Below are 21,197 nucleotides of genomic sequence, written 5' to 3'. Positions count from 1 at the left end.
CTGGGGGGGGGGGCTAGCTGAGAGGCCAGGGAGGCTGCTGGTTTTCAAGCCTGCCCTCAGCATGGCTGTGAAGCTGGGCGGGCGGGCCCCTGCCAGTCTGAGCAGCCCAGGCTCCTCAGCTGGAGAAGGGGCGGGAGGGGGGCTGGGGCATGCATCTCGAGGCTCTGTGCCTTTCTGGGCACCTTGCTTCACAGAAGTGGTTGCCTGCAGGAAGGATAGGAAGTATGGCAGCTGACACCTGCAGGAGGTGCATCCACGCTCCCTTTTTTCCATAGGAGGAGCAAGCGCTCAGTCTTTGGGGGGTGCCACTGAGCACAGGCTGAGGCTCCAGGCCGGCCCAGCGCAACCAGCTTCCAGGAAGGAGGGCAGCCCGGCGGAGCTGCAGTGAGCGGCCGCGGCTCTACTCCAAGGCTGAGCCTCAGCAATTCTGCTGGCTCAGCGGCCCTCCTCCTCCCAGGATTGTCCTCCGAGGCCTGGCTTCCTGGAGGGCTGCCCAAGTCCCGCGCCTCTGCATCCTCGTCCCGCAGCTCCCCCATCCCTGGGCTGGAGGTCCCCGGCAGGGGTGCGTCTCTGTTTCCATCAGCTGCTGCCGCCGGATCAAGCTGGGCCAAGCAAGGTGGCTAATAAGCAGCAGAAACCTGTGCAAGGTCACTGGATGGATGGCGGAGTGAGCTCCGGGCTGTGGTGTCACCCAGCAGGGGGAGTCGTAGGCCGCCTCCTGCCACTCTGGGCGGGAGGAACCTCTGGGCCCTGGAGTGGGAGTCTACCTGCAGCCCAGCTGTTTTGCCCACCAGGGTCCTACACGAGACCAAGAATGAGCAAGAACAGGGCACCTGCAGATAGGGCACTGGTTCCTCACCCAAAAGTAATCTAAGAATTATAAATTAATTCGTTTTATTGTTTATTGTATTGGTCCAAGGCTTGAAGTCAGGGCCTAGGTATTATTCCTTAGCTTTTTCTGCTCAAGGCTGGTGCTCTACCACCTAAACCACAGCTCCACTCCCAGCTTTTTTTTTTTCTGGTTAATTGCGATAAAAATCTCATGGACTTTTCTGCCAGGACTGGCTTTAAACTTCAGCTTCCTGAGTAGCTGGGATTACAGGTGTGAGCTACCTGTGCCCAGACAGGCAAGAATTCTAAATTTAAACTCGGCCTTTCAGGTCATGATGAAAGTGTGTTTGCCAAGGTAAGAGCATAGAACATATTTTATTTAACAGGTTATTAATGCGAGTTACACTATTTGAGCTTTCAGAACTCTCTGTATTTTTCTGTAAATGTTAAGGTGATTTTTTTCCCCCCTTCACCAGCTCCAAACCCAATAGTAGTGATGATGATAGTGTCTTCTAACTTTTATTTTTGTTTTATAAAGCGGCCTGTGCTTGGTAAGGAATGTGCAACAATGAATCAAATACTGTTGCAACCCAGGCAGGGGGACCCGAAACAACTTCCTGCCATCATTGGCTGAGTGATCCTGGAGTGGCCGCTGGTAGCATCTCATCCCTGAAGTAGCTTAATGGTCTCACACTCACCCCTGTTTTCCTGAGGGGAAACAGAGGCTCTGACAAAGTAACCACCTCAGGGTCACCTGTAAGAAGAAGAAGTGGGAAAAGTCTCTGAATAAACAGGGATCCACACCCAGACCGCAGCCTGGGGCTGTTGTACCCCCCTGTCATCCTAGCGCTTTGCTCTGAGAAGAGGATGAAGCGTCTGAGGGCAGCGGGGGTGCCACAGCCGGTTCAAGGCCAGCAGGGTCTACAGGAGGAGACTCGGTGTCAAAAACAAACAGAAGGGAACCAAAAGTGGAGACGCTAGGCTGTGAGGCTCTGGGGCCTGGCTGCACAAAACTTCACTGATCTCAGGTTCGCTCTTTCCACCAGCTTTCTTTCTTTTTTTCTTCCTTCCTTCCTTCCTTCCTTCCTTCCTTTCTTTCTTCCCATCTTGGGGCTTGAACTCTGGGCCTGGGCGCTGTCCCTCAGCTCAAGGCCAGTGCTCAAGGCTAGCACCCTACCACTTGAGCCACAGCGCCACTTCCTGTTTTCTGGTGGTTTATTGGAGATAAGAGTCTCAAGGCCTTTCCTGCCCTGGCCTGGCTTTGAACCGTGATCCTCATATCTCAGCCGCCTGAGTAGCTGGGGTGGCAGGTGTGAGCCACCTCACACCTGAATTTCAGTTTCTTAATCTGTAAAATGGGGACAATAAATTCAACCCTATCAAGTGAGGTACCCAGGAACTGGTTGCTAACAGAGTGAAGGTCCTTGCGTTTAGGGCCCATTTCTGGGAGCCGGGCACATACCAGGAGTCCTGGGCTTGTTCCCAGAGCCTGACAGGAGCTGACCCCTTGGGTGATGAGGGAATCACATGATCTTGGGGTTCCCTCTGCTGTCTCTTCTTTCCTGTCCTCTGGTCATCCTGGTGGTTGCTTGCTGGCCTAGGACCGCAGGGGCAGAGAGTCAGGTCATGCTAGTGCAGCCCACACCAACTTCTCCCAACAGCCTTCTGGAATTGAGGCGTGTTGACCTGCCCCTCCCTGCAAACAGGGAAACTGAGGAAATGGAGACAGAGCTAAGGAAGGGCCAGAGGACAGCCTTCAGATAGGAAGGGAGAAAGGCTGTGGTCCCTTTGGATGCTGGGAGCTGAGGCGTCTCCCGGTGACGGTGGACGGCTGGGAGTGCAGGGAGCAGGGGTGGGGCTGGGGCTGCGCTGTAGCCGCCAGGGAGGAGCTGAGGCTGCTGGGAGGTGTTGCTGGGTGTGGGGTGCACCATGCGGATCCCCGACACCGAATTCATTACCAGGAGATTCCGCTTCACAGCCCCGACGCCTCACCTGCGGGCCACACACACATCTGACAGTGTCTAGTGGGCCGAGCCCCTGCTGGCGCCTGTGCTCTGTCCCTATGCCCGTGCCCCCCGACCCTGTCCCTGTCCCCGTGCCCTGACCCTGTGTCCGTGCCCTGACCCTGTCCCCTGTCCCTGTCCCTGTGCCCTGTCCCTGTCCCCTGACCCTGTCCCCTGACCCTGTCCCTGTCCCCTGTTCCTGGCCCTGTCCCCGTGCCCTGACCCTGTCCCCGTGCCCTGACCCTGTGTCCGTGCCCTGACCCTGTCCCTGTGCCCTGACCCTGTGTCCGTGCCCTGACCCTGTGTCCGTGCCCTGACCCTGTCCCCTGTCCCTGACCCTGTCCCCTGGCCCTGGCCTTTGCTCCGTGCCCTGACCCTGTGTCCGTGCCCTGGCCCTTGTCCCCGTGCCCTGTCCCTGTTCCCGTGCCCTGTCCCTGTCCCCTGTCCCTGTCCCTGTGCCCTTTCCTGTCCCTGTCCCCATGCCCTGACCCTGTCCCCATGCCCTGCCCCTGCCCCTTGACTCTGACCTATCCTGGTGCCCTGACCCCGCCCCCCCCCCCCCCCCCGTGCCCTGAGCGCGGTGCCCCCTTCCCCGGGCTCCCCAGCCCTGCCCGGCCTCTCCTGGTTCCACCCTGCCTGGTCCGCAGCTGGGGAGGGAGGGCGAGCGGGCGGGGAGGGGGCGCGGGCCGGGGCGGGGGGGGGGGGCGCGGGCCGGGGCGGGGGCGCGGGCCGGGGAGGAGGGAGGGCGGGGAGGGGGCGCGGGCGGGGAGGGGGCGCGCGGCGGGGAGGAGGGAGGGCAGGGAGGGGGCGCGGGCGGGGAGGAGGGAGGGCGGGGAGGAGGCGCGGGCCGGGGCGCGGGGCGGCCCGGGGGAGGGGGCGCGGGCGGGGAGGGGGCGCGGGCGGGGAGGGGGCGCGGGCCGGGGAGGAGGGAGGGCGGGGAGGGGGCGCGGGCCGGGGAGGAGGGAGGGCGGGGAGGGGGCGCGGGCGGGGAGGGGGCGCGGGCGGGGAGGGGGCGCGGGCCGGGGCGGGGGCGCGGGCGGGGAGGGGGCGCGGCGGGGAGGAGGGAGGGCGGGGAGGGGGCGCGGGCCGGGGCGGGGGCGCGGGCCGGGGAGGAGGGAGGGCGGGGAGGGGGCGCGGGCCGGGGCGGGGGCGCGGGCCGGGGAGGAGGGAGGGCGGGGAGGGGGCGCGGGCGGGGCGGGGGCGCGGGCCGGGGAGGGGGCGCGGGCGGGGCGGGGGCGCGGGCGGGGAGGGGGCGCGGGCCGGGGCGGGGGCGCGGCGGGGGAGGGAAGAGGGCGCGGGGCGGGCGCGGGGCGGGCGCGGGGGGCGGAGCCTGGCGCGCGCGGCCGGCGCGGGCTGACGGAGGTCCGGCGGCCGCGGGAGCGGACCCAGGCGTCCGGGAGGCGGCTCCGACGCCGCGCCCCCGCCCCGCGCCCGCGCCCGCCGCGCGCCCGCCCCGCGCCGCGCCGCCGCCGCCGCCGCCGGCCCCCGCCCCCGGGCCGCCCCGCGCCCGTGACGCGCCGCCCGCCCCGCCGCGCCGGAGCCCGAGCCGGAGCCCGAGCCCGCGGAGGGCGCAGGGCGGCGCAGGCGGCGCGGGCGGGAGAGGATGCGGGGCCGCCGCCGCCGCGTCTGAGCCGCGAGCGCCCCGGGAGCCGCCGCGGCCCGGCCGCGCCATGGGGAAGGAGCAGGAGCTGGTGCAGGCGGTGAAGGCGGAGGACGTGGGGACCGCGCAGAGGCTGCTGCAGAGGCCGCGGCCCGGCAAGGCCAGTGAGTGCGGGGGGCGCGGGGCGCGGGGCGGGGGGGGGGGCGCCGCGGGTCCCCGGGGGCGGGGCGGGGCTGGCGGCGCCCGACCCCCGGCCCGCGTCCCGGCCCCGGCGCCCCGCGGTCCGCGCCCCCTCCCCGCGCCGCCCCGGGCCCTCGCATCCTCCCCCGGCCGCCCCCCTCGGTCCCCGGCCCGCCCGGTGAAGGGCGCGGCGGACCCCCCCCCAGCCGCGCCCCGGGCCTGGCGGCGCCCGGCGGGGGGCAGGACCGCGCCGGGGGTGTGGCCGGCGGGGCCGCTTCCCGACGGGGCGCAGACGCCCAAGGTCGCCCGGCCTGGGGCAGGCGGGGCTGGGCCGGGGCGCGTGGGGCGCGCGCTGCGGGCGAGACCCCGAGCGTCCCCGCGGGGGCTGGGGGCCCCCCCGGCCCGGACTGTGGAGACCCCAGGGAAGGCCTGCGAGCTGGCAGCCCTGATCCCGCACCATCCCGGCTGAGCCCCGAGCCTCCCCGGGGGCCGCTGGGGAGGGATGGGTGGATGGATGGGTGGATGGATGGGTGGATGGATGGATGGATGGGTGGATGGATGGATGGGTGGATGGATGGGTGGATGGGTGGATGGATGGGCGTGTGGACCGGCCTCGTGTGCGGCTGCGCACGTAGGAGCGTGTCAGTGTGTCGGGGCACCTGTGCGGACACGGCCAGGGCCGCGCCGCTCGGCACTGGGGAGCCGCATGCCCTGGGCACCTGCCCCCCACAGACCACCCAGGAGCGCGGGGTGGGGGGGGCTCGCTCTCCAGAGCCGTGCCAAGTCCTGGCACTGCAGGAAGGACAGACGCAGACACCCCCTCCCCCTCCCGCCCTCCAGCAGCCCCGCCTGGCTCCCTCTGTCCACTGTGCAGAGGGAGGGCACAGGTGTCACACGCACACACAGGCACGCACACACCGCGGCCAGCCCCCAGCCCCACAGCCCCACAGCCGGCTGGAAGGCTCCTCTCACCAGGGCCCTGTGCAGGGTCTCCGCGCTGAGGAAGGGAGGGCTTCCAGGGAGAGGCAGACACAGCCCAGGCAAGCGAGGTCCAGGCTTCCACCTAGCGGCTGCGAAGTCTGTAGACACCCACATCTGACTGCAGGGGCCCAGTCTGTCCGCAGGATGGGCCTTGGGCCGTCCCTGCCTCTCTGCTGTGTCTGGACGGTCGGTGAGAAAGTGCACGTCAACACGACCTGTCTTCCCCATCCGGGACCTGCAGTTTGGGAGCAGGGTCCCCCTTACCTTCGGTTCTGCTACCCTGGGGAAGTTGGGGGGGTGTCTTTCTTCTCTCCCTGGGACTCTACCTCCACCTTGGCCTGGTGTGGCCTCTGGGGCAGGAGAGACACTGTGTTGGCCCCCTGAGTCTAGGGTCTGACTCACAGGGGCGGGAGTAATAAATCAGTCGAGAAATCCCTCCATGAATTAGCTCAGTTGTCATGGCAACGCTGGCCTGCTTTGGAGTAAGATGTATTTTGATTCAGCAAAGTACAGCTGGAGTTTGGGCCACAAGGTTGGAGGTGTCCAGCAGTGTCCTCCAGAGACCCCCACCCACCCCACCCCTGCTGGCACCAGGTGTTCCCAGGGCAGGTCCTGTACCTTGAGCTCCACCCTGTGCCCCGCCCCTTCCCTCCACGTCAGCCCCGCCCTCTCCCCTCACACGTGCGTGTGCACACACTCAGCAGCTCTCCTTGAAGAGGAGGAGGGAGAGCTCTAGAGGGAAAATGTCGGCAGGGGCTGCCCTTCTGCTGGGGAGCAGCGAGCGCTGCCATTTTCTCGGCCCCAGCCCCACTGCAGGCTGGCTGGGGAGGGATTCCGTGGACACCCCAGGCCGCTAAGAATTCCCTTCCAGCCTGAGTCTGAGTGTGACCTCGAAGGTGGGTGCTATCAGGGATACCGTGAACGAGGATCCCAAGAAGTGGGTCATGTTGGGTTCTCAGGTTTGTGCACAGACTGATATTGAATCGTAGGCCTCTGATCTCCTAGAAAGAGAACCCCCCCACCCCCAGGTCCATCGGCTGGTCCCCACTGGCACCTCCTTATCTCCGAGCCCTTTGCGGTGATGCCTTGTTCCTGTTTCATTCAGAAAACCAGTCTCTCCGTGGGAGAACCTGAGTTTTTGGACTCCTGTCCCTTGGTGGGACGGCCTCCTCGGCCCTCCCTCACGGCCATGCCCTGCAGGCCCCTGAGGCCCGGGCAGCTCGGCATCATGGGCAGGGGTCTTAGCGGCCTGCCTGGCAGAGGCTCCACCCCACTGGAGTCTGTCATGCTCAAGGCCCCGCTGAAGTCTTAGACACTCCCCAAGAGCAGGTGTGCTTGGCCTGAACTCACCTCCAGCTGCCTGGAGGCCCCGCGTGGAAGCTGGGAGAGGGCCCGGGACATCTTGGAGATGGGGACAGCTATACTGGGGTTGAGGAGAGCAGGGAGAGCAGCACTCCAGGGTGGCAGGGTTTCAAGCAGAGCCCCGGGCCCGATGGATGGGACTGTGGCAGGCCCGGCCACACCGTGGGCAGGCTGTCATGCAGAATGAAGTATGCGATGTCCTTATCCAAACATCAGGAGTTTTTGGCCGAGCAGGTTACTTGCCCATAAAGCCGGCCTTGATGGCGACAGTTCATGGACTACGAATGGACGCCGCTAAGCACCACCGCACAGGTGGCAGGCCCTGGGTTAGCCCCACAGGGACAGCCGGGAGCAGTCAGCAAAAGACCTCATCCTACTAGCGTGTTTAGTTCAGTGGGGAAATGGACAGGAGACAAGTTAATAAGCAGATGGGCTGGGCGCCTGTGGCTCAACTGGCTGAGATCTGACAATCACTGTTCAAAGCCAGCCCTGGCAGGAAAGTCCAAGAGACTCTTATCTCTAACCACCAGAAAACCGGAAGTGGCCCTGTGGCTCAAGTGGTAGAGCACTTGCCTTGAGCTGAAGAGCTGAGGGACAGCGCCCAGGCCCAGAGTTCAAGCCCCATGACCAACAACAACAACAAAAAAGCCGATGAGATTCCGGGGGGTGGTAGGGAGGACCAGGGACAGGGTGGGAGGCTGAGCCTCTGCACGGGAGGGGCAGGGCAGGGTGAGGAGGCCTTGCCTGGCCCTGCACGCGGAGCAAGAGAGGAGCAGGGTCACTACAAAGGTCTAAGGGAGATGGGAAGGTGCGAGCAGAGACCCTGCTGGAGGCCCCGGGGGGCCCTGATTCAGTCTAGGGGATCACCGCACTAGGGGCCCTCACTTGTGTCTAGCAGTGTGCCAGGTAGGGGCGGGGCGGGGGCACGGGGGAGCAGTGATGCAGGTTGGGTGAAGGAGCTCAGGGCGAGTGAGTGGCTTTCCAGGCAGAGTCAGCATGCTGTACCTGAGCACAGGGTTCGGGTGTGGAGCCGGGAGCCCGGGCGGACGCCCAGGCTTTGCCCCTCAGCTCCAGGGCACTCAGCAGCAGCAGCAGCAGCATCCACCGCGAGGGCCGGGGCGGGAGGTGGAGGCGCTGCCACTCTTTCCATCTCAGGGCGGAGGCCCCAGAGCTCAGACTTGGTCAGGCAGAGAGGTGAATTCAGGGCCCTCTGACTTGATGGCTTTCAGGGGTGCCCAGGGCCCAGGGCCCAGCGGGAGTGGAGCCCTGCACCAGCCCTCCCCTCCGCGACTCTACTTGCTGGGCTCCCCTGCCCTCGAGCCCCTGCCCCCACCCCTGCCCTGGGCCTGGACAAAGGGGCTTCTGTCTTCAGCCCCCTCTCACGGAGCGACTGACCCACAAATGGGTTATGTAACCACGGCCCAGACGGGCAGGGGGGCTGGCGGGAGGCCACGGGGGAGCTATTGGTGGGCTCCTTCGCTCTGGCTGGCAGCCGGGCGGGGATGGGGGACGGCCCGGCGGGGAACTCCCGCCCCAAAGGGAAAGGGTAGCCCCCAGGCCTTGGGTGCTGAACCTGGGCTCTGAGCAATGCCCGCTTATATGAAGGCCCTCCCGGCCCTGCATGCCTCCCTTTCCCCTGGCCAGGACTGGCAGTGGGGGGTGGAGGGGGCTGCACCCTGGAGATGCGGCTCTTTCCCCCAGAGATACCCCCATTTCCGGGCGTTCCAGCCTCCTTGGCCACCCCCGGCCCCATCTGGGTCCTTCGGAGAGACAGATGGGGCCGGCTCTCTCCCTCCCACCAATGGTAGGTGTCCCCAAGGAGGGAGCGTGTGCGCACATGGGTGCGTGCAGGCCATCTCCAGGTGCAGAGGCCAGGTCCCGCGGGGACCGCGCCGTCCTCCCCGGTGCACGGGCACGCCGGTACCTGGAGCCGAGCGCAGGCTGCACATCTGTGCTGTGGACCAGGAGTCTGGCTCCCAGCCTGCCCGGAGCTTCCCACTCTCTTCCCCTGCTCTTACTCTGCCTGGAGGTTCTGGGCAGAGCCTCCCCTCACTGTGTCTCCCTCCTCCCCCAGAGCTCCTGGGCTCTACCAAGAAGATCAACGTCAACTTCCAGGATCCAGATGGGTGAGTTCCCAGCTGGGGCAGTGGCAGCCTTTGTGGGGTAGGTTGCCTCTGGGGAGGGCCAGGGGTGGCGTACCTGTTCCTAGACTGCATCCTTGGTCGCCCAGCTTCTCAGCCCTGCACCACGCGGCCCTGAACGGCAACACGGAGTTGATCACCTTGCTGCTGGAGGCCCAGGCTGCTGTGGACATCAAGGACAACAAAGGCAAGCCTGGTGTGGGGCCATAAAGCCAGGGGCAGACACCCAAGCTCAGGAGTCACTCCCCTTGGCCTGGACAGACCTTGCTGAGCTCTGTGCCCAGGTTTGGGTCTGAGTCAGGGAGAACCATTGTGGAAGCAGTGTCCTCAAGGCTGGGAAGGTGGCTCAGTGGTAGAGCGCTTGCCTCGCATGCATGAGGCCCTGGGTTCGATTCCTCAGCACCACATAAGCAGAAAAAACTGGAAGTGGTGCTGTGGCTCAGGTGGTAGAGCGCTCGCCTTGAGCTGAAGAGCTGAGGGACAGCGCCCAGGTCCAGAGTTCAGGCCCCACAACCAACAACAACACAAAAAAAGAATGTGTCCTCAGGCCAGGGTCCCCACCTGTCCCCGCCCGTCCCCACCCATGTCCAGGCATGCGGCCGCTCCACTACGCAGCCTGGCAGGGCCGCAAGGAGCCCATGAAGCTGGTGCTGAAGGCCGGCTCGGCGGTGAACATCCCGTCCGATGAGGGCCACATCCCCCTGCACCTGGCAGCTCAGCACGGCCACTACGACGTGGTGAGGCCTTGGGGGAGGAGGAGGGGGAGGGGGAGGGGGAGGGGGAGGGGGAGGGGGAGGGAGGAAGACGCCCAGGGCCGACCACGCCCTGCACCTGCAGTCGGAGATGCTTCTACAGCACCAGTCCAACCCCTGCATGGTAGACAACTCCGGGAAGACGCCCCTGGACCTGGCCTGTGAGTTTGGCCGTGTCGGGGTAAGTCTTTCCTGGGAACTAGGCCGGGCTCCACCTTCCCGGCCTCCTCACTCCTGGTGGGGATGTGGGGGGGGGTCGCGGGCAGCTCCACGCTAGGGCCCCGCCCCCCACTTGTCCACTTGTTCTTCAAGGTCGTTCAGCTGCTGCTCAGCAGCAACATGTGTGTGGCCTTGCTGGAGCCCCGGCCGGGGGATGCCACCGACCCCAACAGCACCAGCCCCCTGCACCTGGCAGCCAAGAACGGCCACATCGACATCATCAGGTATGGCGGGTGGGTGGGTGGCGCTCTGGGGGGCTCCTGGGGGCCCCAGCCATGTGGTCAGACACCCCCTCCTGCCGTGTGGCTTCCCGCTTCCCAGGTGAGGGTGACCCTGGTGGGCTGGGGGATGTGGCCCCTGCAGCTTGTCAGCTGGGTACTCCTCCATGCCTCAGTTTCCCCAGCTGTAAGATAGGGCTCCAACACAGAAGGTCCTCCACCAGGACTGGACAAAGGGTTAGCCAGGGACAGGCCTTGGGCAAGTGCTTGGTAAAACCTCAGATACTGCATGTGCCAGCGGGACACCTGGGCATTGAAGCCTGTTTGGGGAAGTCCTGCTTATGACCCCCACCTCCTCCCAGACTCCTCCTCCAGGCTGGCATCGACATCAACCGGCAGACCAAGGCTGGCACGGCCCTGCACGAGGCCGCGCTCTGTGGGAAGACGGAGGTGGTCCGGCTGCTGCTGGACGTGAGTCTGGGGGCTGGGGGGGGGCTGGGTCAGAGGGGAGAGGCCAGTGACAGCGGCTTCTCCTCCGGCTGATGTAGAGCGGGATCAACGCTCAGGTGAGGAACACCTATAGTCAGACGGCCCTGGACATCGTGCACCAATTCACCACCTCCCAGGCCAGCAAGGAGATCAAGCAGCTGCTACGAGGTGGGCCTGGGGGGCCCGGGTCGGGGGGAGCCATGGGCAGGCAGCTTGCGGGACTAGGGGTCACCTCCTGTGTCCCCAGAGGCCTCTGCAGCCCTGCAGGTCCGGGCAACCAAGGATTACTGCAACAACTACGACCTGACCAGCCTCAATGTGAAGGCGGGGGACATCATCACGGTGAGGCTGCGGGCGGCCGGGCGGGGGGGGGAGGGCGTCCCCGGGCACCCTCTCCTAGCAGCCGGGCTGGGGTGCTGCGTCGCAGGCCACGCCTGGAGTATCTTCCTCAGCGTGTCCCCACCCGTTCGGCCAGGTCCTTGAGCAGCATCCCGACGGCCGGTGGAAAGGCTGCATCCACGACAACCGGACGGGCAACGACCGGGTGGGCTACTTTCCATCCTCACTGGGCGAGGCCATTGTCAAGCGAGCAGGCAAGTTCCGCTCGGAGGAGGAGTCCCCGGAGGAGGGAAGCTGGGGTTGCTCAGTGGAAGTGGAGAGCCAGCGAGCCGAGAGCCTGGCCTGCTGGCCGTGGCCGGGCAGGGGGCTCTGCTGGCCCCTTTTCACATACTGCGCAGGCACAACCTGCCCACTACGGTCCAGTGCTCAGGCCGCCTCTAGGGACGCATGGGGACCCAGACAGACGCAGCCTGCACTTTTGGGGAGCCAGTGGTAGACGCATGGGAGGACATGAGACTGGAGGAGGAGCAGCACAGGGAGGTTTCAGGGAGGTTTGCAGTAGGTAGGCAGCCCAGCCAGGCACGGAGCAGGGCAGACAGAGCCACACGTGCAAGGGCACTGCGGGGCTGGGAAGGTGGCTCAGTGGTAGAGCGCTTGCCTTGCATGCAGGAGGCCCTGGGTTCGATTCCTCAGCACCACATACATAGAAAAAGCCAGAAGTGGCGCTGTGGCTCAAGTGTGGAGCGCTCACCTTGAGCTGAAGAGCTGAGGGAGAGCTCCCAGGCCCAGAGTTCAGGTCCCACGACCAGCAAAAAAAAAAAGGCACTGGGACACAAAGGAGCTAGTCACCCGGAGGGACAGGAGGCCAACGCGGTGGGAGCAGAGGGGCGGGCGGGCCAGCCAGGTAGAGAAGCCCCAGGGCTCGGCTTCAGGGTGCTGGGCTCTGTGCGCCTCGTACAGAGCCCACCGAGACGGAAAGGTGTTCCCCGAGGTCACCATCTAGACCAGGAATCAGCGTCGGGTGCCCAGCACAGAGGTCACACCCCTGCGGCCGTCCTCTGCCCCGTTTTCCCCAGGGCCCCGGGAGCGGTGGCTCTCCTGGTCTCCTGAGGGTCTGTCAGCTCCCCTGGAGACAGCCAGTGCAGGAGGAGGCTGGGACACCGCTAGCGGCGTGCGTGGGCCTCTGCTGGGCCCTTCGTGCCTCTGGCTGGGTGTGGGCAGCTCGGGGCTCAGGGAGGCTGTGCTCGGCCTGCAGGTGCCCGAGCAGGCAGTGAGCCAAGCCCGCCCCAGGGAGGCAGTGCGGCGGGGCCCTCTGCGCCCCCAGAGGAGATCTGGGTGCTGAGGAAGCCTTTTGCAGGTAGGCCAGGGGCCTCCAGACTACTGGGGTGGTAGCACTTGTGCCAGGCACCACCGTGGGGCTCCGACAGGGCCCCGCCCGGCCTCACGCTCCTCCCTCGGCTGGCAGGTGGCGAGCGCAGCGGCAGTCTGAGCAGTGGGACTGGTGGCCGGAGCGGCGGGGGCCATGCCCTGCACGCAGGCTCCGAAGGTGTTAAGGTCAGTGGGGTGGGGCCGGGCACCGGGCAGCCGGGGCGGGCCAGGCCCGGGGCAGCGCCGGCCAGCAGCTTGTCTGGGTTGCAGCTCCTGGCCACGGTGCTCTCTCAGAAGTCCACCTCGGAATCCAGTCCGGGGGACAGCCCCGTCAAGCCTTCTGAGGGCCCCACAGGTAAAAGCAGGCCCCCGCCCCCCCGCTCCCGTTCCACTGGCCCGGCAGAGGCCGCCCCTGCGCCGCCCGTGCCCTGCCACCCCCTCTCATCAGCAGGCTCCGGCAGGCCCCAGCTTCCCGCAGCCCACGGCGGGCAGCTCTACGGGGAGCAGCCGGCGAAGAAGCTGGAAGCAGCCTCAGAGGGCAAGGTACGGGGCCCGGCTGCTCCCGGGGAGGGGTGGGGCTGACGGGCTGATGGGCTGACGGGCACGCAGGCAGCCTGCCTGGCCACAGCAGCTGCCAGGAGCCCGGACAGGTCAGACCCTGTCCTTTTGTCCGTCTGTCTGTGTGTGCAGTTGTGTGTGCACACACAAGTACAGTGTAGAGGTGTTGTCTGTCATGTAGGCTGTGCGCTAGTTGTGTGCACGTTTGGTGTGGAGGGTGACATTGTGTGTGTGCATGTGTGTTGTGTATGAATGGTGTAATTGTGAGCTAGGCACCCGTGCGTGTGGCTAGGCAGATGGATGACGTGTGAGCACGCGTACAGTGGGGCGCGTGTGCGTGCTCCTGTGTGCTGGGAGGTGTGAGCTGCTGGCTGAGTCCTGTACAGCAGAGGAGGCGAGGCCCCGCCGGTGGCACGGGTCCACTTTCAGGGATGTTGGTAGGGACAGCGCTGAGCAACCCATCCTGAAGCCCTTTCCCCCAGAGCCCCTCCCAGCCGCCTGCCTCTCAAGATGGTTGTGGGAGCACCCGGTGCAGGATGGGGAAGGCCGGGCTGGGCGGCTGTGCCCCGGACAGCAGCTGGACCGGCCGGGTGGAGCCCGCAGAGGAAGCTTGCGGGGCTGCGGACGCTTGCTGTGCAGGCGGCAGATCACAGACTGCCAGGCCCCGGCTTGCCAGAGCCTGGCTGCTCACGGATCACCACGGAGGACCAAACGTTCCCGCCTGCCTGCCGGCTAAACAGAGAAGGAGGTGCTGAGGAGGCTGGGTGAGGCCCGGCGGGCGGCCGCAGCCCTGATGCCTTGTGTCTTCCAGAGCGCCGAGGCAGTCAGCCAGTGGCTTGCCACGTTCCAGCTGCAGCTCTACGCCCCCAACTTCACCAGTGCTGGCTATGACCTGCCCACCATCAGCCGCATGACCCCTGAGGTGAGCTCGCGGCCTCCTTTCCCACCAGCCGCCTCCTTTTCCGGGGAGGGGCCCCTGCCTCCTGCTAATGCACCTCCTACCTGCCTAGGACCTCACGGCCATCGGTGTCACCAAACCAGGCCACCGGAAGAAGATCACGGCTGAGATCAGTGGCCTGAGCATCCCTGATTGGCTGCCCGAGCACAAACCCGTAAGGCTCCCGCACTCTGGAGGCCGAGCCAGGACCAGCAGGCAGACAGACAGACAACAGACAGGCTGTCTCCCTGACTAAACCCTCCCCCACCCCACCCCCACTCCCACCCCGGGGCCTCAGGGATTGGAGAGTGGAGGATGGTCTGCTGTCTGGGAGCCGCGTGGAGAGCCTGCATGCCGGCCACGGTATGCCCGCCAGGCAGGGCCAGGGCTCACGCTGGGGGCTGGAGCCAGGAGTGCCCTTTCTACACTCAGGCAGCCTCCCCATGGCGCTGTCCACTGGGCCCACACAGCCTGCAGAGGGTCACAGCACTGCTGGCCACACAGCCCGTGTGAGAACCTCGGGCTGGTTCCGTCGGGGTGCCCGGGGAGGAGGGCCCTCGGTGTGGGCCGCCCGTGCTGGCTGCTCACAGTCTGGTCTCCGGCGGTGTGTGCACGGACGGCTGGGCCCCTGATGTAGGAATGGGTAGGCACCTGGAGGGGCGGGGGCAGAGCGGGAGGGCGGCTTCCAGGCCCCCGGATGTGACAGTAGCACATGGAGTCAGGGCTCTGTGGAAGAGGGGCTGCTGGCTGCCCCATGCCCCCGTTCCCCTGGGCTCTGGATCTTTCCATGCCTGCACTAGTCTCTACCCGGCCTTGCCCATCTGGTCAGTAGATCAGGGCCTCCGGGGAGCGTGCCCGGGCCCTGTGTGCCTCGCCTCACTCTGTCTCTGGTGTGACTGAGGCTGCTGAGTGTGGCGTACGGGTGGTACTGACTGGGTGCCCAGAGGGTTGCTGAGCTACTCTGAATGACGACCATGTGGATATGCGCGTACGTGTGCGCGCACGTGCGCGTGCCGTGGCTGTGTGGGGTGTGTGTTAGGTGTGTAGCATGTGTCTGATGTAGGCAGGGAAGCTGAGTGTGGTGCAGGTGGCTGGAAGGACGGTGTTCAGGGTGTGTGCAGATGCACGTATCCGGCGTGACGCTGCGTGTCCTGTCCCCGTGTGGGTGTGTCTCAGGGCACTGTGTCTGTGGCCACCTGGCCAGTTAAGGACGTTGCTTCTGCGGGAGCTGTGTCCTGCAGCTAGGCCCCTGTGTGTTTGTGTGTTGGCTCGTGTGCACACTGGTGTCCAGTGGGGATGCGGGGGCGCCTGCCGGCCTGGGCCTGAGGAGGCTAGGCACCTGCTGCTTTTCAATACTGACACCTTGGGCCTGTCTGTCTGTCCTTCTCTCTGTCGTACACTGCTGGCCTAGTGCCCCTCCCTCCAACAGCTCCAGCGGGGGGCAGGGTGTGAGCGGCTAGCTCCGGCTGCCCCTCGATGTCCGTGCTCCGTAGGCTAACCTGGCCGTGTGGCTGTCCGTGATCGGCCTGGCCCAGTACTACAAAGTGCTGGTGGACAACGGCTATGAGAACATCGACTTCATCACCGACATCACCTGGGAGGACCTGCAGGAGATCGGCATCACCAAGCTGGGTGAGGGCCCTCCCCCGCCCCCAGGCCCCCCTCCACCTCCTGCCGCGCCTGACCCACCCCCTGCCCCACTCAGGGCACCAGAAGAAGCTGATGCTGGCGGTGAGGAAACTGGCCGAGCTGCAGAAGGCCGAATATGCCAAGTACGAGGGGGGACCCCTGCGGCGGAAGGCACCTCAGTCGCTCGAAACCGTGGCCATAGAGTCGCCCCCCCTGCCTGAGCCTGCCCCCGCCGACTGCCAGTCTCCTAAGATGACCACCTTCCAGGACAGCGAGCTCAGCGGGGAGCTGCAGGCCGCCATGACCGGCCCGGCCGAGGCCGCGGCACCCGCAGAGCAGCCCTCTGGCCGCCTGCCCCCCACCCCCAGGGCGGCCGGGCGGCCGGAGCCCAGCCTGGGGGGGCGGGCTCGGCACATGAGCAGCTCGCAGGAGCTGCTGGGCGACGGCCCCCCCGGACCCAGCAGCCCCATGTCACGAAGCCAGGAGTACCTGCTGGACGAGGGGCCGGCCCCCGGCACGCCGCCCAAGGAGGTCCGGCCAGGCCGCCACGGCCACAGCATCAAGAGGGCCAGCGTGCCCCCGGTGCCCGGCAAACCGCGGCAGGTCCTCCCGCCGGGGGCCGGCCCCTTCACCCCCCCGCAGACGCCCACCAAAGCCCGGCCGGGCTCCCCTCAAGCCCTGGGGGGACCTCACGGCCCGGCCACCGCCAAGGTGAAGCCCACCCCACAGCTGCTGCCACCGGCCGAGCGGCCCTCGTCACCTCGCTCCCTGCCGCAGTCGCCAACACACCGCGGCTTTGCCTACGTGCTGCCCCAGCCCGTGGAGAGCGAGGTGGGGCCGGTGGCACCGGGGCCCGCCCCGCCGCCCGTGCCCACGACCGTGCCCACTCTCTGCCTGCCCCCGGAGGCCGACGTGGAGCCCGGGCGTCCCAAGAAGCGGGCTCACAGCCTGAACCGCTACGCGGCGTCCGACAGCGAGCCGGAGCGAGATGAGCTGCTGGCGCCCGCCGCCTCGGGGCCCTACGCCACGGTCCAGCGGCGCGTGGGCCGGAGCCACTCCGTGAGAGTCCCCGCCGCCCACGACAAGAACGTCAACCGCAGTCAGTCTTTCGCCGTGCGGCCTCGCAAGAAGGGACCGCCCCCGCCCCCGCCCAAGCGCTCCAGCTCCGCCGTGGCCAGCGCCAACATGGCTGACGAGCCAGCTCCCGAGGCCGAGGCCGAGGCCGAGCCTGCCCCAGACAACCGGCTGGGCGTCCGGGCCCAGCGCCGGCGGGCTAGCGACCTCGCGGGCAGCGTGGACACGGGCAGCGCTGGCAGCGTGAAGAGCATCGCGGCCATGCTTGAGCTGTCTTCCATTGGGGGTGGGGGACGGGGCGCTCGCCGACCCCCCGAAGGCCACCCCACCCCTCGTCCTGCCAGTCCGGAGCCTGGCCGGGTGGCCACAGTGCTGGCCTCGGTGAAGCACAAAGAGGCCATCGGGCCGGATGGCGAGGTGGTGAACCGGCGCCGCACTCTCAGTGGGCCCGTCACGGGGCTTCTGGCCGCAGCCCGCAGGGGCCCGGGAGAACCCACGGAGCAGGGCCACTTGGTGGAGGATGGGGCCACCAGGCAGCGGCCTCGAGGTCCAGCCAAGGCAGAGGCCGGCGCGGAAGGCCCCCCCCTGGCCAGGGTGGAGGCCAGTGCCACGCTCAAGAGGCGCATCCGGGCCAAGCAGAGCCAGCAGGAGAATGTCAAGTTCATCCTGACCGAGTCCGACACGGTGAAGCGCAGGCCCAAGGCCAAGGAGCGGGAGGCCGGGCCCGAGCCACCCCCGCCGCTGTCTGTGTACCAGAACGGCATGGCCACCGTGCGCCGCAGACCGGCCTCAGAGCAGGCCGGGACCCCGGAGCTGCCCCCGCCACCCCCGCCCGCTGAGCCGCCACCCGCCGACCTGGCGCACCTGCCCCCTCTGCCCCTGCCCGACGGCAATGCCCGGAAGCCGGCCAAGCCACCCGTGTCTCCCAAGCCTGTCCTGGCTCAGCCTGTGCCCAAGACCCAGGGCTCACCCACCCCAGCCTCCAAGAAGGTGCCGCTGCCAGGCCCCGGCAGCCCAGGTATGTTGTATGGGGGGGTGGCCATCCCTACTCACTGCCCAGCCTTTGTTGGATGTGATGGAGCCGGGGGGGGGGGGGGCTGTCCATGCGCGGGGGTAGAGAGGAAGCAGAGCACCAGGCCCTTCCCTCACTCCCAGCGACGCACAGAAAGCCAGTGTATGTTGGCGCTAGTGTGGCAAGGTCCCGGGCGTCTGGGAATGGCCTGGGTGCAGACTAGAGGACAGGACGCGGGCACGGGGCGAGTGTGGGAGAGGGGACGGGGCGCGGGGCATGGGTCGTGGGGCACGGGGCATGGGTCGTGGGGCACGGGGCATGGGTCGTGTGTGGGTGAGGGGACGGGGCGCGGGGCATGGGTCGTGGGGCACGGGGCATGGGTCGTGGGGCGCGGGGCATGGGTCGTGGGGCACGGGGCATGGGTCGTGTGTGGGTGAGGGGACGGGGCGCGGGGCATGGGTCGTGTGTGGGTGAGGGGACGGGGCGCGGGGCATGGGTCGTGGGGCACGGGGCATAGGTCGTGTGCGGGTGCGGGCGAGGGCGCGGGGCACGGGGCATGGGTCGTGTGCGGGCGGGGCACGGGGCATGGGTCGTGTGCGGGCGGGGCGCGGGGCATGGGTCGTGTGCGGGTGCGGGCGAGGGCGCAGGGAATCGGGGCAGGTGCGGAGCCGTGTGGCCGCGCAGAGGCTCGGGCGGGTGCGGGCTGGCGTGTCGCCGCCGGCCGCGCCCGGGGAGGGGCAGGGAGCGGGGCGGCGGGGCCGGGCCACCCCCGTGCCGTCACGGTCTCCCCGCAGAGGTGAAGCGTGCGCACGGCACGCCGCCGCCCGTGTCGCCCAAGCCGCCGCCGCCGCCCACGGCGCCCAAGCCGCCCAAGGCCGCGGCGGGACTGCAGTCGGGCAGCGCCGGCCCGTCGCCCGCGCCCTCGCCCGCGCGCCAGCCGCCCGCGGCCCTGGCCAAGCCGCCCGCCGCGCCGCCCGCCCCCGGCGCCAGCCCCGGCGCGCCCCCGTCCCCCGGCGCGCCCCCGCCGCACGTGCCCGCCAAGCCCCCGCGCGCGGCCGCCGCCGCCCCCTCCGCGCCGCACCCCGCGCCCGACGGAGCCTCGCCCGGGGACAGCGCCAGGCAGAGGCTGGAGGAGACCAGCGCCAGCCTGGCCGCCGCGCTGCAGGCGGTGGAGGAAAAGATCCGGCTGGAGGACGGGCAGGGCCTGGGGTAGGTGCGGGTCAGGGCCGGGCGGGGCGGGGCGGGGCGGGCGAAGCCCGGAGGATGGGGCGGGGCTTGGTAGATCCAGGCGTGGCTTGGGCGGGGGTGGGGCCTGGGCAGGAGGGGCGGGGTTGGTGGATGCAGGCGTGGCCTGGGCAGGGGCGTGGCCTGGGCAGGAGGGGCGGGGGTTGGTGGATGCAGGCGAGGCCTGGGAGGATGGGGCGGGGCTTGGTAGATACAGGTGTAGCCTGGGCAGGAGGGGCGGGGTTGGTGGATGCAGGCGTGGCCTGGCTAGGGGCGTGGCCTGGACAGGAGGGGCGGGGTTGGTGGATGCAGGCGTGGCCTGGGCAGGGGCGTGGCCTGGGCAGGCGGGGCGGGGGTTGGTGGATGCAGGCGAGGCCTGGGAGGATGGGGCGGGGCTTGGTAGATACAGGCGTAGCCTGGGCAGGGTTCGTGGATGCAGGCGTGGCCTGGGATAGGTGAGGGCGGGACCGGGCTGACAGGGCGGGGCCTTGGTAGGTGAAGCATGGCCTGGGTGTGAGAGGAGCGCGGGTTGGGGGAGGTCTTCCCGGTGCAGGGCCTGGGGTGGGATCTGCGCCCCCTCCTCCCCCCTGACACGCCCTCCCCCGCCCCAGCCCTTCCACGGCTGCGAAGAGCGCCGGCAGCATCCTGGATGACATCGGCAGTATGTTCGACGATCTGGCCGACCAGCTGGACGCCATGCTGGAGTGAGGCGGCTGCCCACATCGGGCCCACTGCGCCCCCCGCTCGGCCACACACTGACCCTTACCTCAGGACGGGCGCCTCCGAGCCGAGGGGCTGGGGCCGGGCTGGACGTGCGGGCTGCCCAGCTCCTGCACAAGCACAACTCCCGCCCCTGGCCCAGACCGGACGCCAGTCTGGAGGACCGCCTGGCTGGGGGCTCCAAGGGCTCTGGGCAGCCCCGCTGCCCCGCGGGTGCCCGTCCCTGCCTGCTGTTCCCCGTGCAATAACTGCTAGGCCCCTCTGCCTCACCGGGCCGCCCTGCGCGTGGAGGGCGGCCCCTCCCCTGCCAAGGCAGGCTGGGGCAGGGGTGTGGGGAAGGGTGGCGGTCCCTGAAGGCCCTATGGCCCCCTCCCCAATCTGTGGCAGAGCACAGGCCTATGCCCAGCACAGAACTGCCCATTGGGGAGCCTCTGCTAGCCCTCTCCTCAGAGCAGCACAGGGGACGGAGGCCCAGACCGGCCCTCCTCATTGCACCCCCCAGAATATAAGCTATCAAGAGTATTAATTTATTGGGAATGAGCTAAGGCAGATTTCCCTAGAGAACAAAAAGGTATAACTTTAACAAATATATATTTAAAGAAAGAAATATTATTGAGTCTATAGAAAACCATTTACCAACTGAAAGGACACTGGAGTCCCGCTGGAGTCAAAAGCTGTCAGAGGCCCAGGCCATCTGTCTGTCTGTCTTCCCCTCCCTCTGTCCAGGAGTGGTCTTGCCTCTGGCCACAAGCACACACAGGAGACTTGGTCCTGGATGGGGGCCTCTCCCTGCTCTCCTAACTTCTCTGAGTCCTAAGAACTTGAAGGATGTGCCTTGCTCGCTGCCGGGCTGTGCTCTCCGCGTCCGAGGCCTCGGGGAAGGTTCCTTCCTCCTGGTGTGTGGCTATGTCCTGGGGGTGCTGGGGTGAGGGGGTGGGTGCCGTGTGTTCATCGTGGTGAACACGGGCACGTGGCGAGTGCCAGCAGGGTGTGCATGCCAGGCTGATGGGCAGAGGTGCCCAGGGCGGCCCCCGCGCAGCCAGCCAGTCCCCCCAAGTTCCCACGGACGCTTCTGCTCATGGTCCAAGGCTGTGTTGTGTAGTTCTTGCCCTCTTTTCCTCCCTCCAAAAAATACTAACTGGTCTCTATTGTGTTTGCTAATCCACAAGTGTTGGGCACAACTTTGACATTTCTTTAAAAAAAAAAAAAAAAAAGAAAAATTAAAAAAAAAAAAAAAAGTCCAAAGCAGCAATGGTGTGGGTGTGGGCTGGCGAGGGAAGCTGACCGGGCTGCGCGTGAACGGGCCTTCAGCCGCCACACCGGGCGCCTCCCCGCGGACGGGCTGCCGGCCTCTCCTGGGTGGCCAGCCCAGGCTGGGGTCCTGGCAGTGGGGAGGGGGGTCTGGGCAGGGAGCAGCTGTCAGCTGTCAATAAACAGCAGAAAACCGAGCTGGCTGGCTCACTCTTTTGGGGACATCTGTTGGGGAAAGGAAGGTTGAGGCATTGGGAGGCCAGGAGCCAAGGGAGGGAGGTCGCCCCCCCCCCCAATTCCCTCTGCATC

At 67.2% G+C, this 21,197-nt stretch overlaps 1 protein-coding gene and 1 long non-coding RNA gene across 7 annotated transcripts; one reads left to right on the top strand and one right to left on the bottom strand.

Moving 5' to 3' along the window:
• Positions 1–1,235: 1,235 nt before the first annotated feature.
• On the bottom strand, positions 1,236–5,656 carry LOC138825442 (uncharacterized). The gene is made up of 3 exons (XR_011371402.1): positions 5,587–5,656; positions 2,294–2,428; positions 1,236–1,585 (listed from the first exon to the last, which is right to left on the bottom strand). It is a non-coding gene; the product is annotated as an uncharacterized lncRNA (long non-coding RNA).
• LOC138825440 (caskin-1) lies at positions 4,379–21,172 on the top strand. Of its 6 annotated transcripts, none has more exons than XM_070020007.1 (20): positions 4,379–4,598; positions 9,032–9,083; positions 9,188–9,285; positions 9,690–9,835; positions 9,936–10,031; positions 10,163–10,293; positions 10,650–10,758; positions 10,836–10,944; positions 11,024–11,118; positions 11,252–11,369; positions 12,371–12,472; positions 12,581–12,669; positions 12,754–12,838; positions 12,935–13,026; positions 13,853–13,963; positions 14,052–14,153; positions 15,472–15,610; positions 15,684–17,699; positions 18,488–18,902; positions 19,529–21,172. In XM_070020007.1, exons 1-20 carry the CDS (start codon positions 4,505–4,507, stop codon positions 19,623–19,625), a joined length of 4,296 nt encoding a protein of 1,431 aa, XP_069876108.1. In that variant the 5' UTR covers positions 4,379–4,504; the 3' UTR covers positions 19,626–21,172. The 6 variants fall into 6 exon arrangements, with proteins under 6 accessions (XP_069876108.1, XP_069876106.1, XP_069876109.1 ...); XM_070020005.1 differs by having other exon boundaries at positions 12,932–13,026; XM_070020011.1 differs by lacking the exon at positions 4,379–4,598 and adding an exon at positions 8,673–8,761 and having other exon boundaries at positions 12,932–13,026.
• The last annotated feature ends 25 nt before the right edge of the window (positions 21,173–21,197 follow it).

Source organism: Dipodomys merriami, unplaced genomic scaffold (genome assembly GCF_024711535.1).
Source record: "Dipodomys merriami isolate MVZ:Mamm:240054 unplaced genomic scaffold, mDipMer1.0.p SCAF_137, whole genome shotgun sequence".
NCBI lineage: Eukaryota > Metazoa > Chordata > Mammalia > Rodentia > Heteromyidae > Dipodomys > Dipodomys merriami.
Note: the sequence above shows the minus strand (reverse complement) of the source record. Positions and strands in the feature narration are given on the sequence as shown.

What these genes read in the sequence shown, in the direction of transcription:
- LOC138825440 (XM_070020005.1), top strand. Translation starts at nt 4,505, where the DNA reads ATGGGGAAGGAGCAGGAGCTGGTGCAGGCGGTGAAGGCGGAGGACGTG. An exon ending in AGGCGGGGGACATCATCACG is followed by an intron (nt 11,119 to 11,251) that starts GTGAGGCTGCGG and finishes CCGTTCGGCCAG; the next exon opens with GTCCTTGAGCAGCATCCCGA. An exon ending in GCCTTCTGAGGGCCCCACAG is followed by an intron (nt 12,839 to 12,931) that starts GTAAAAGCAGGC and finishes CCCTCTCATCAG; the next exon opens with CAGGCTCCGGCAGGCCCCAG.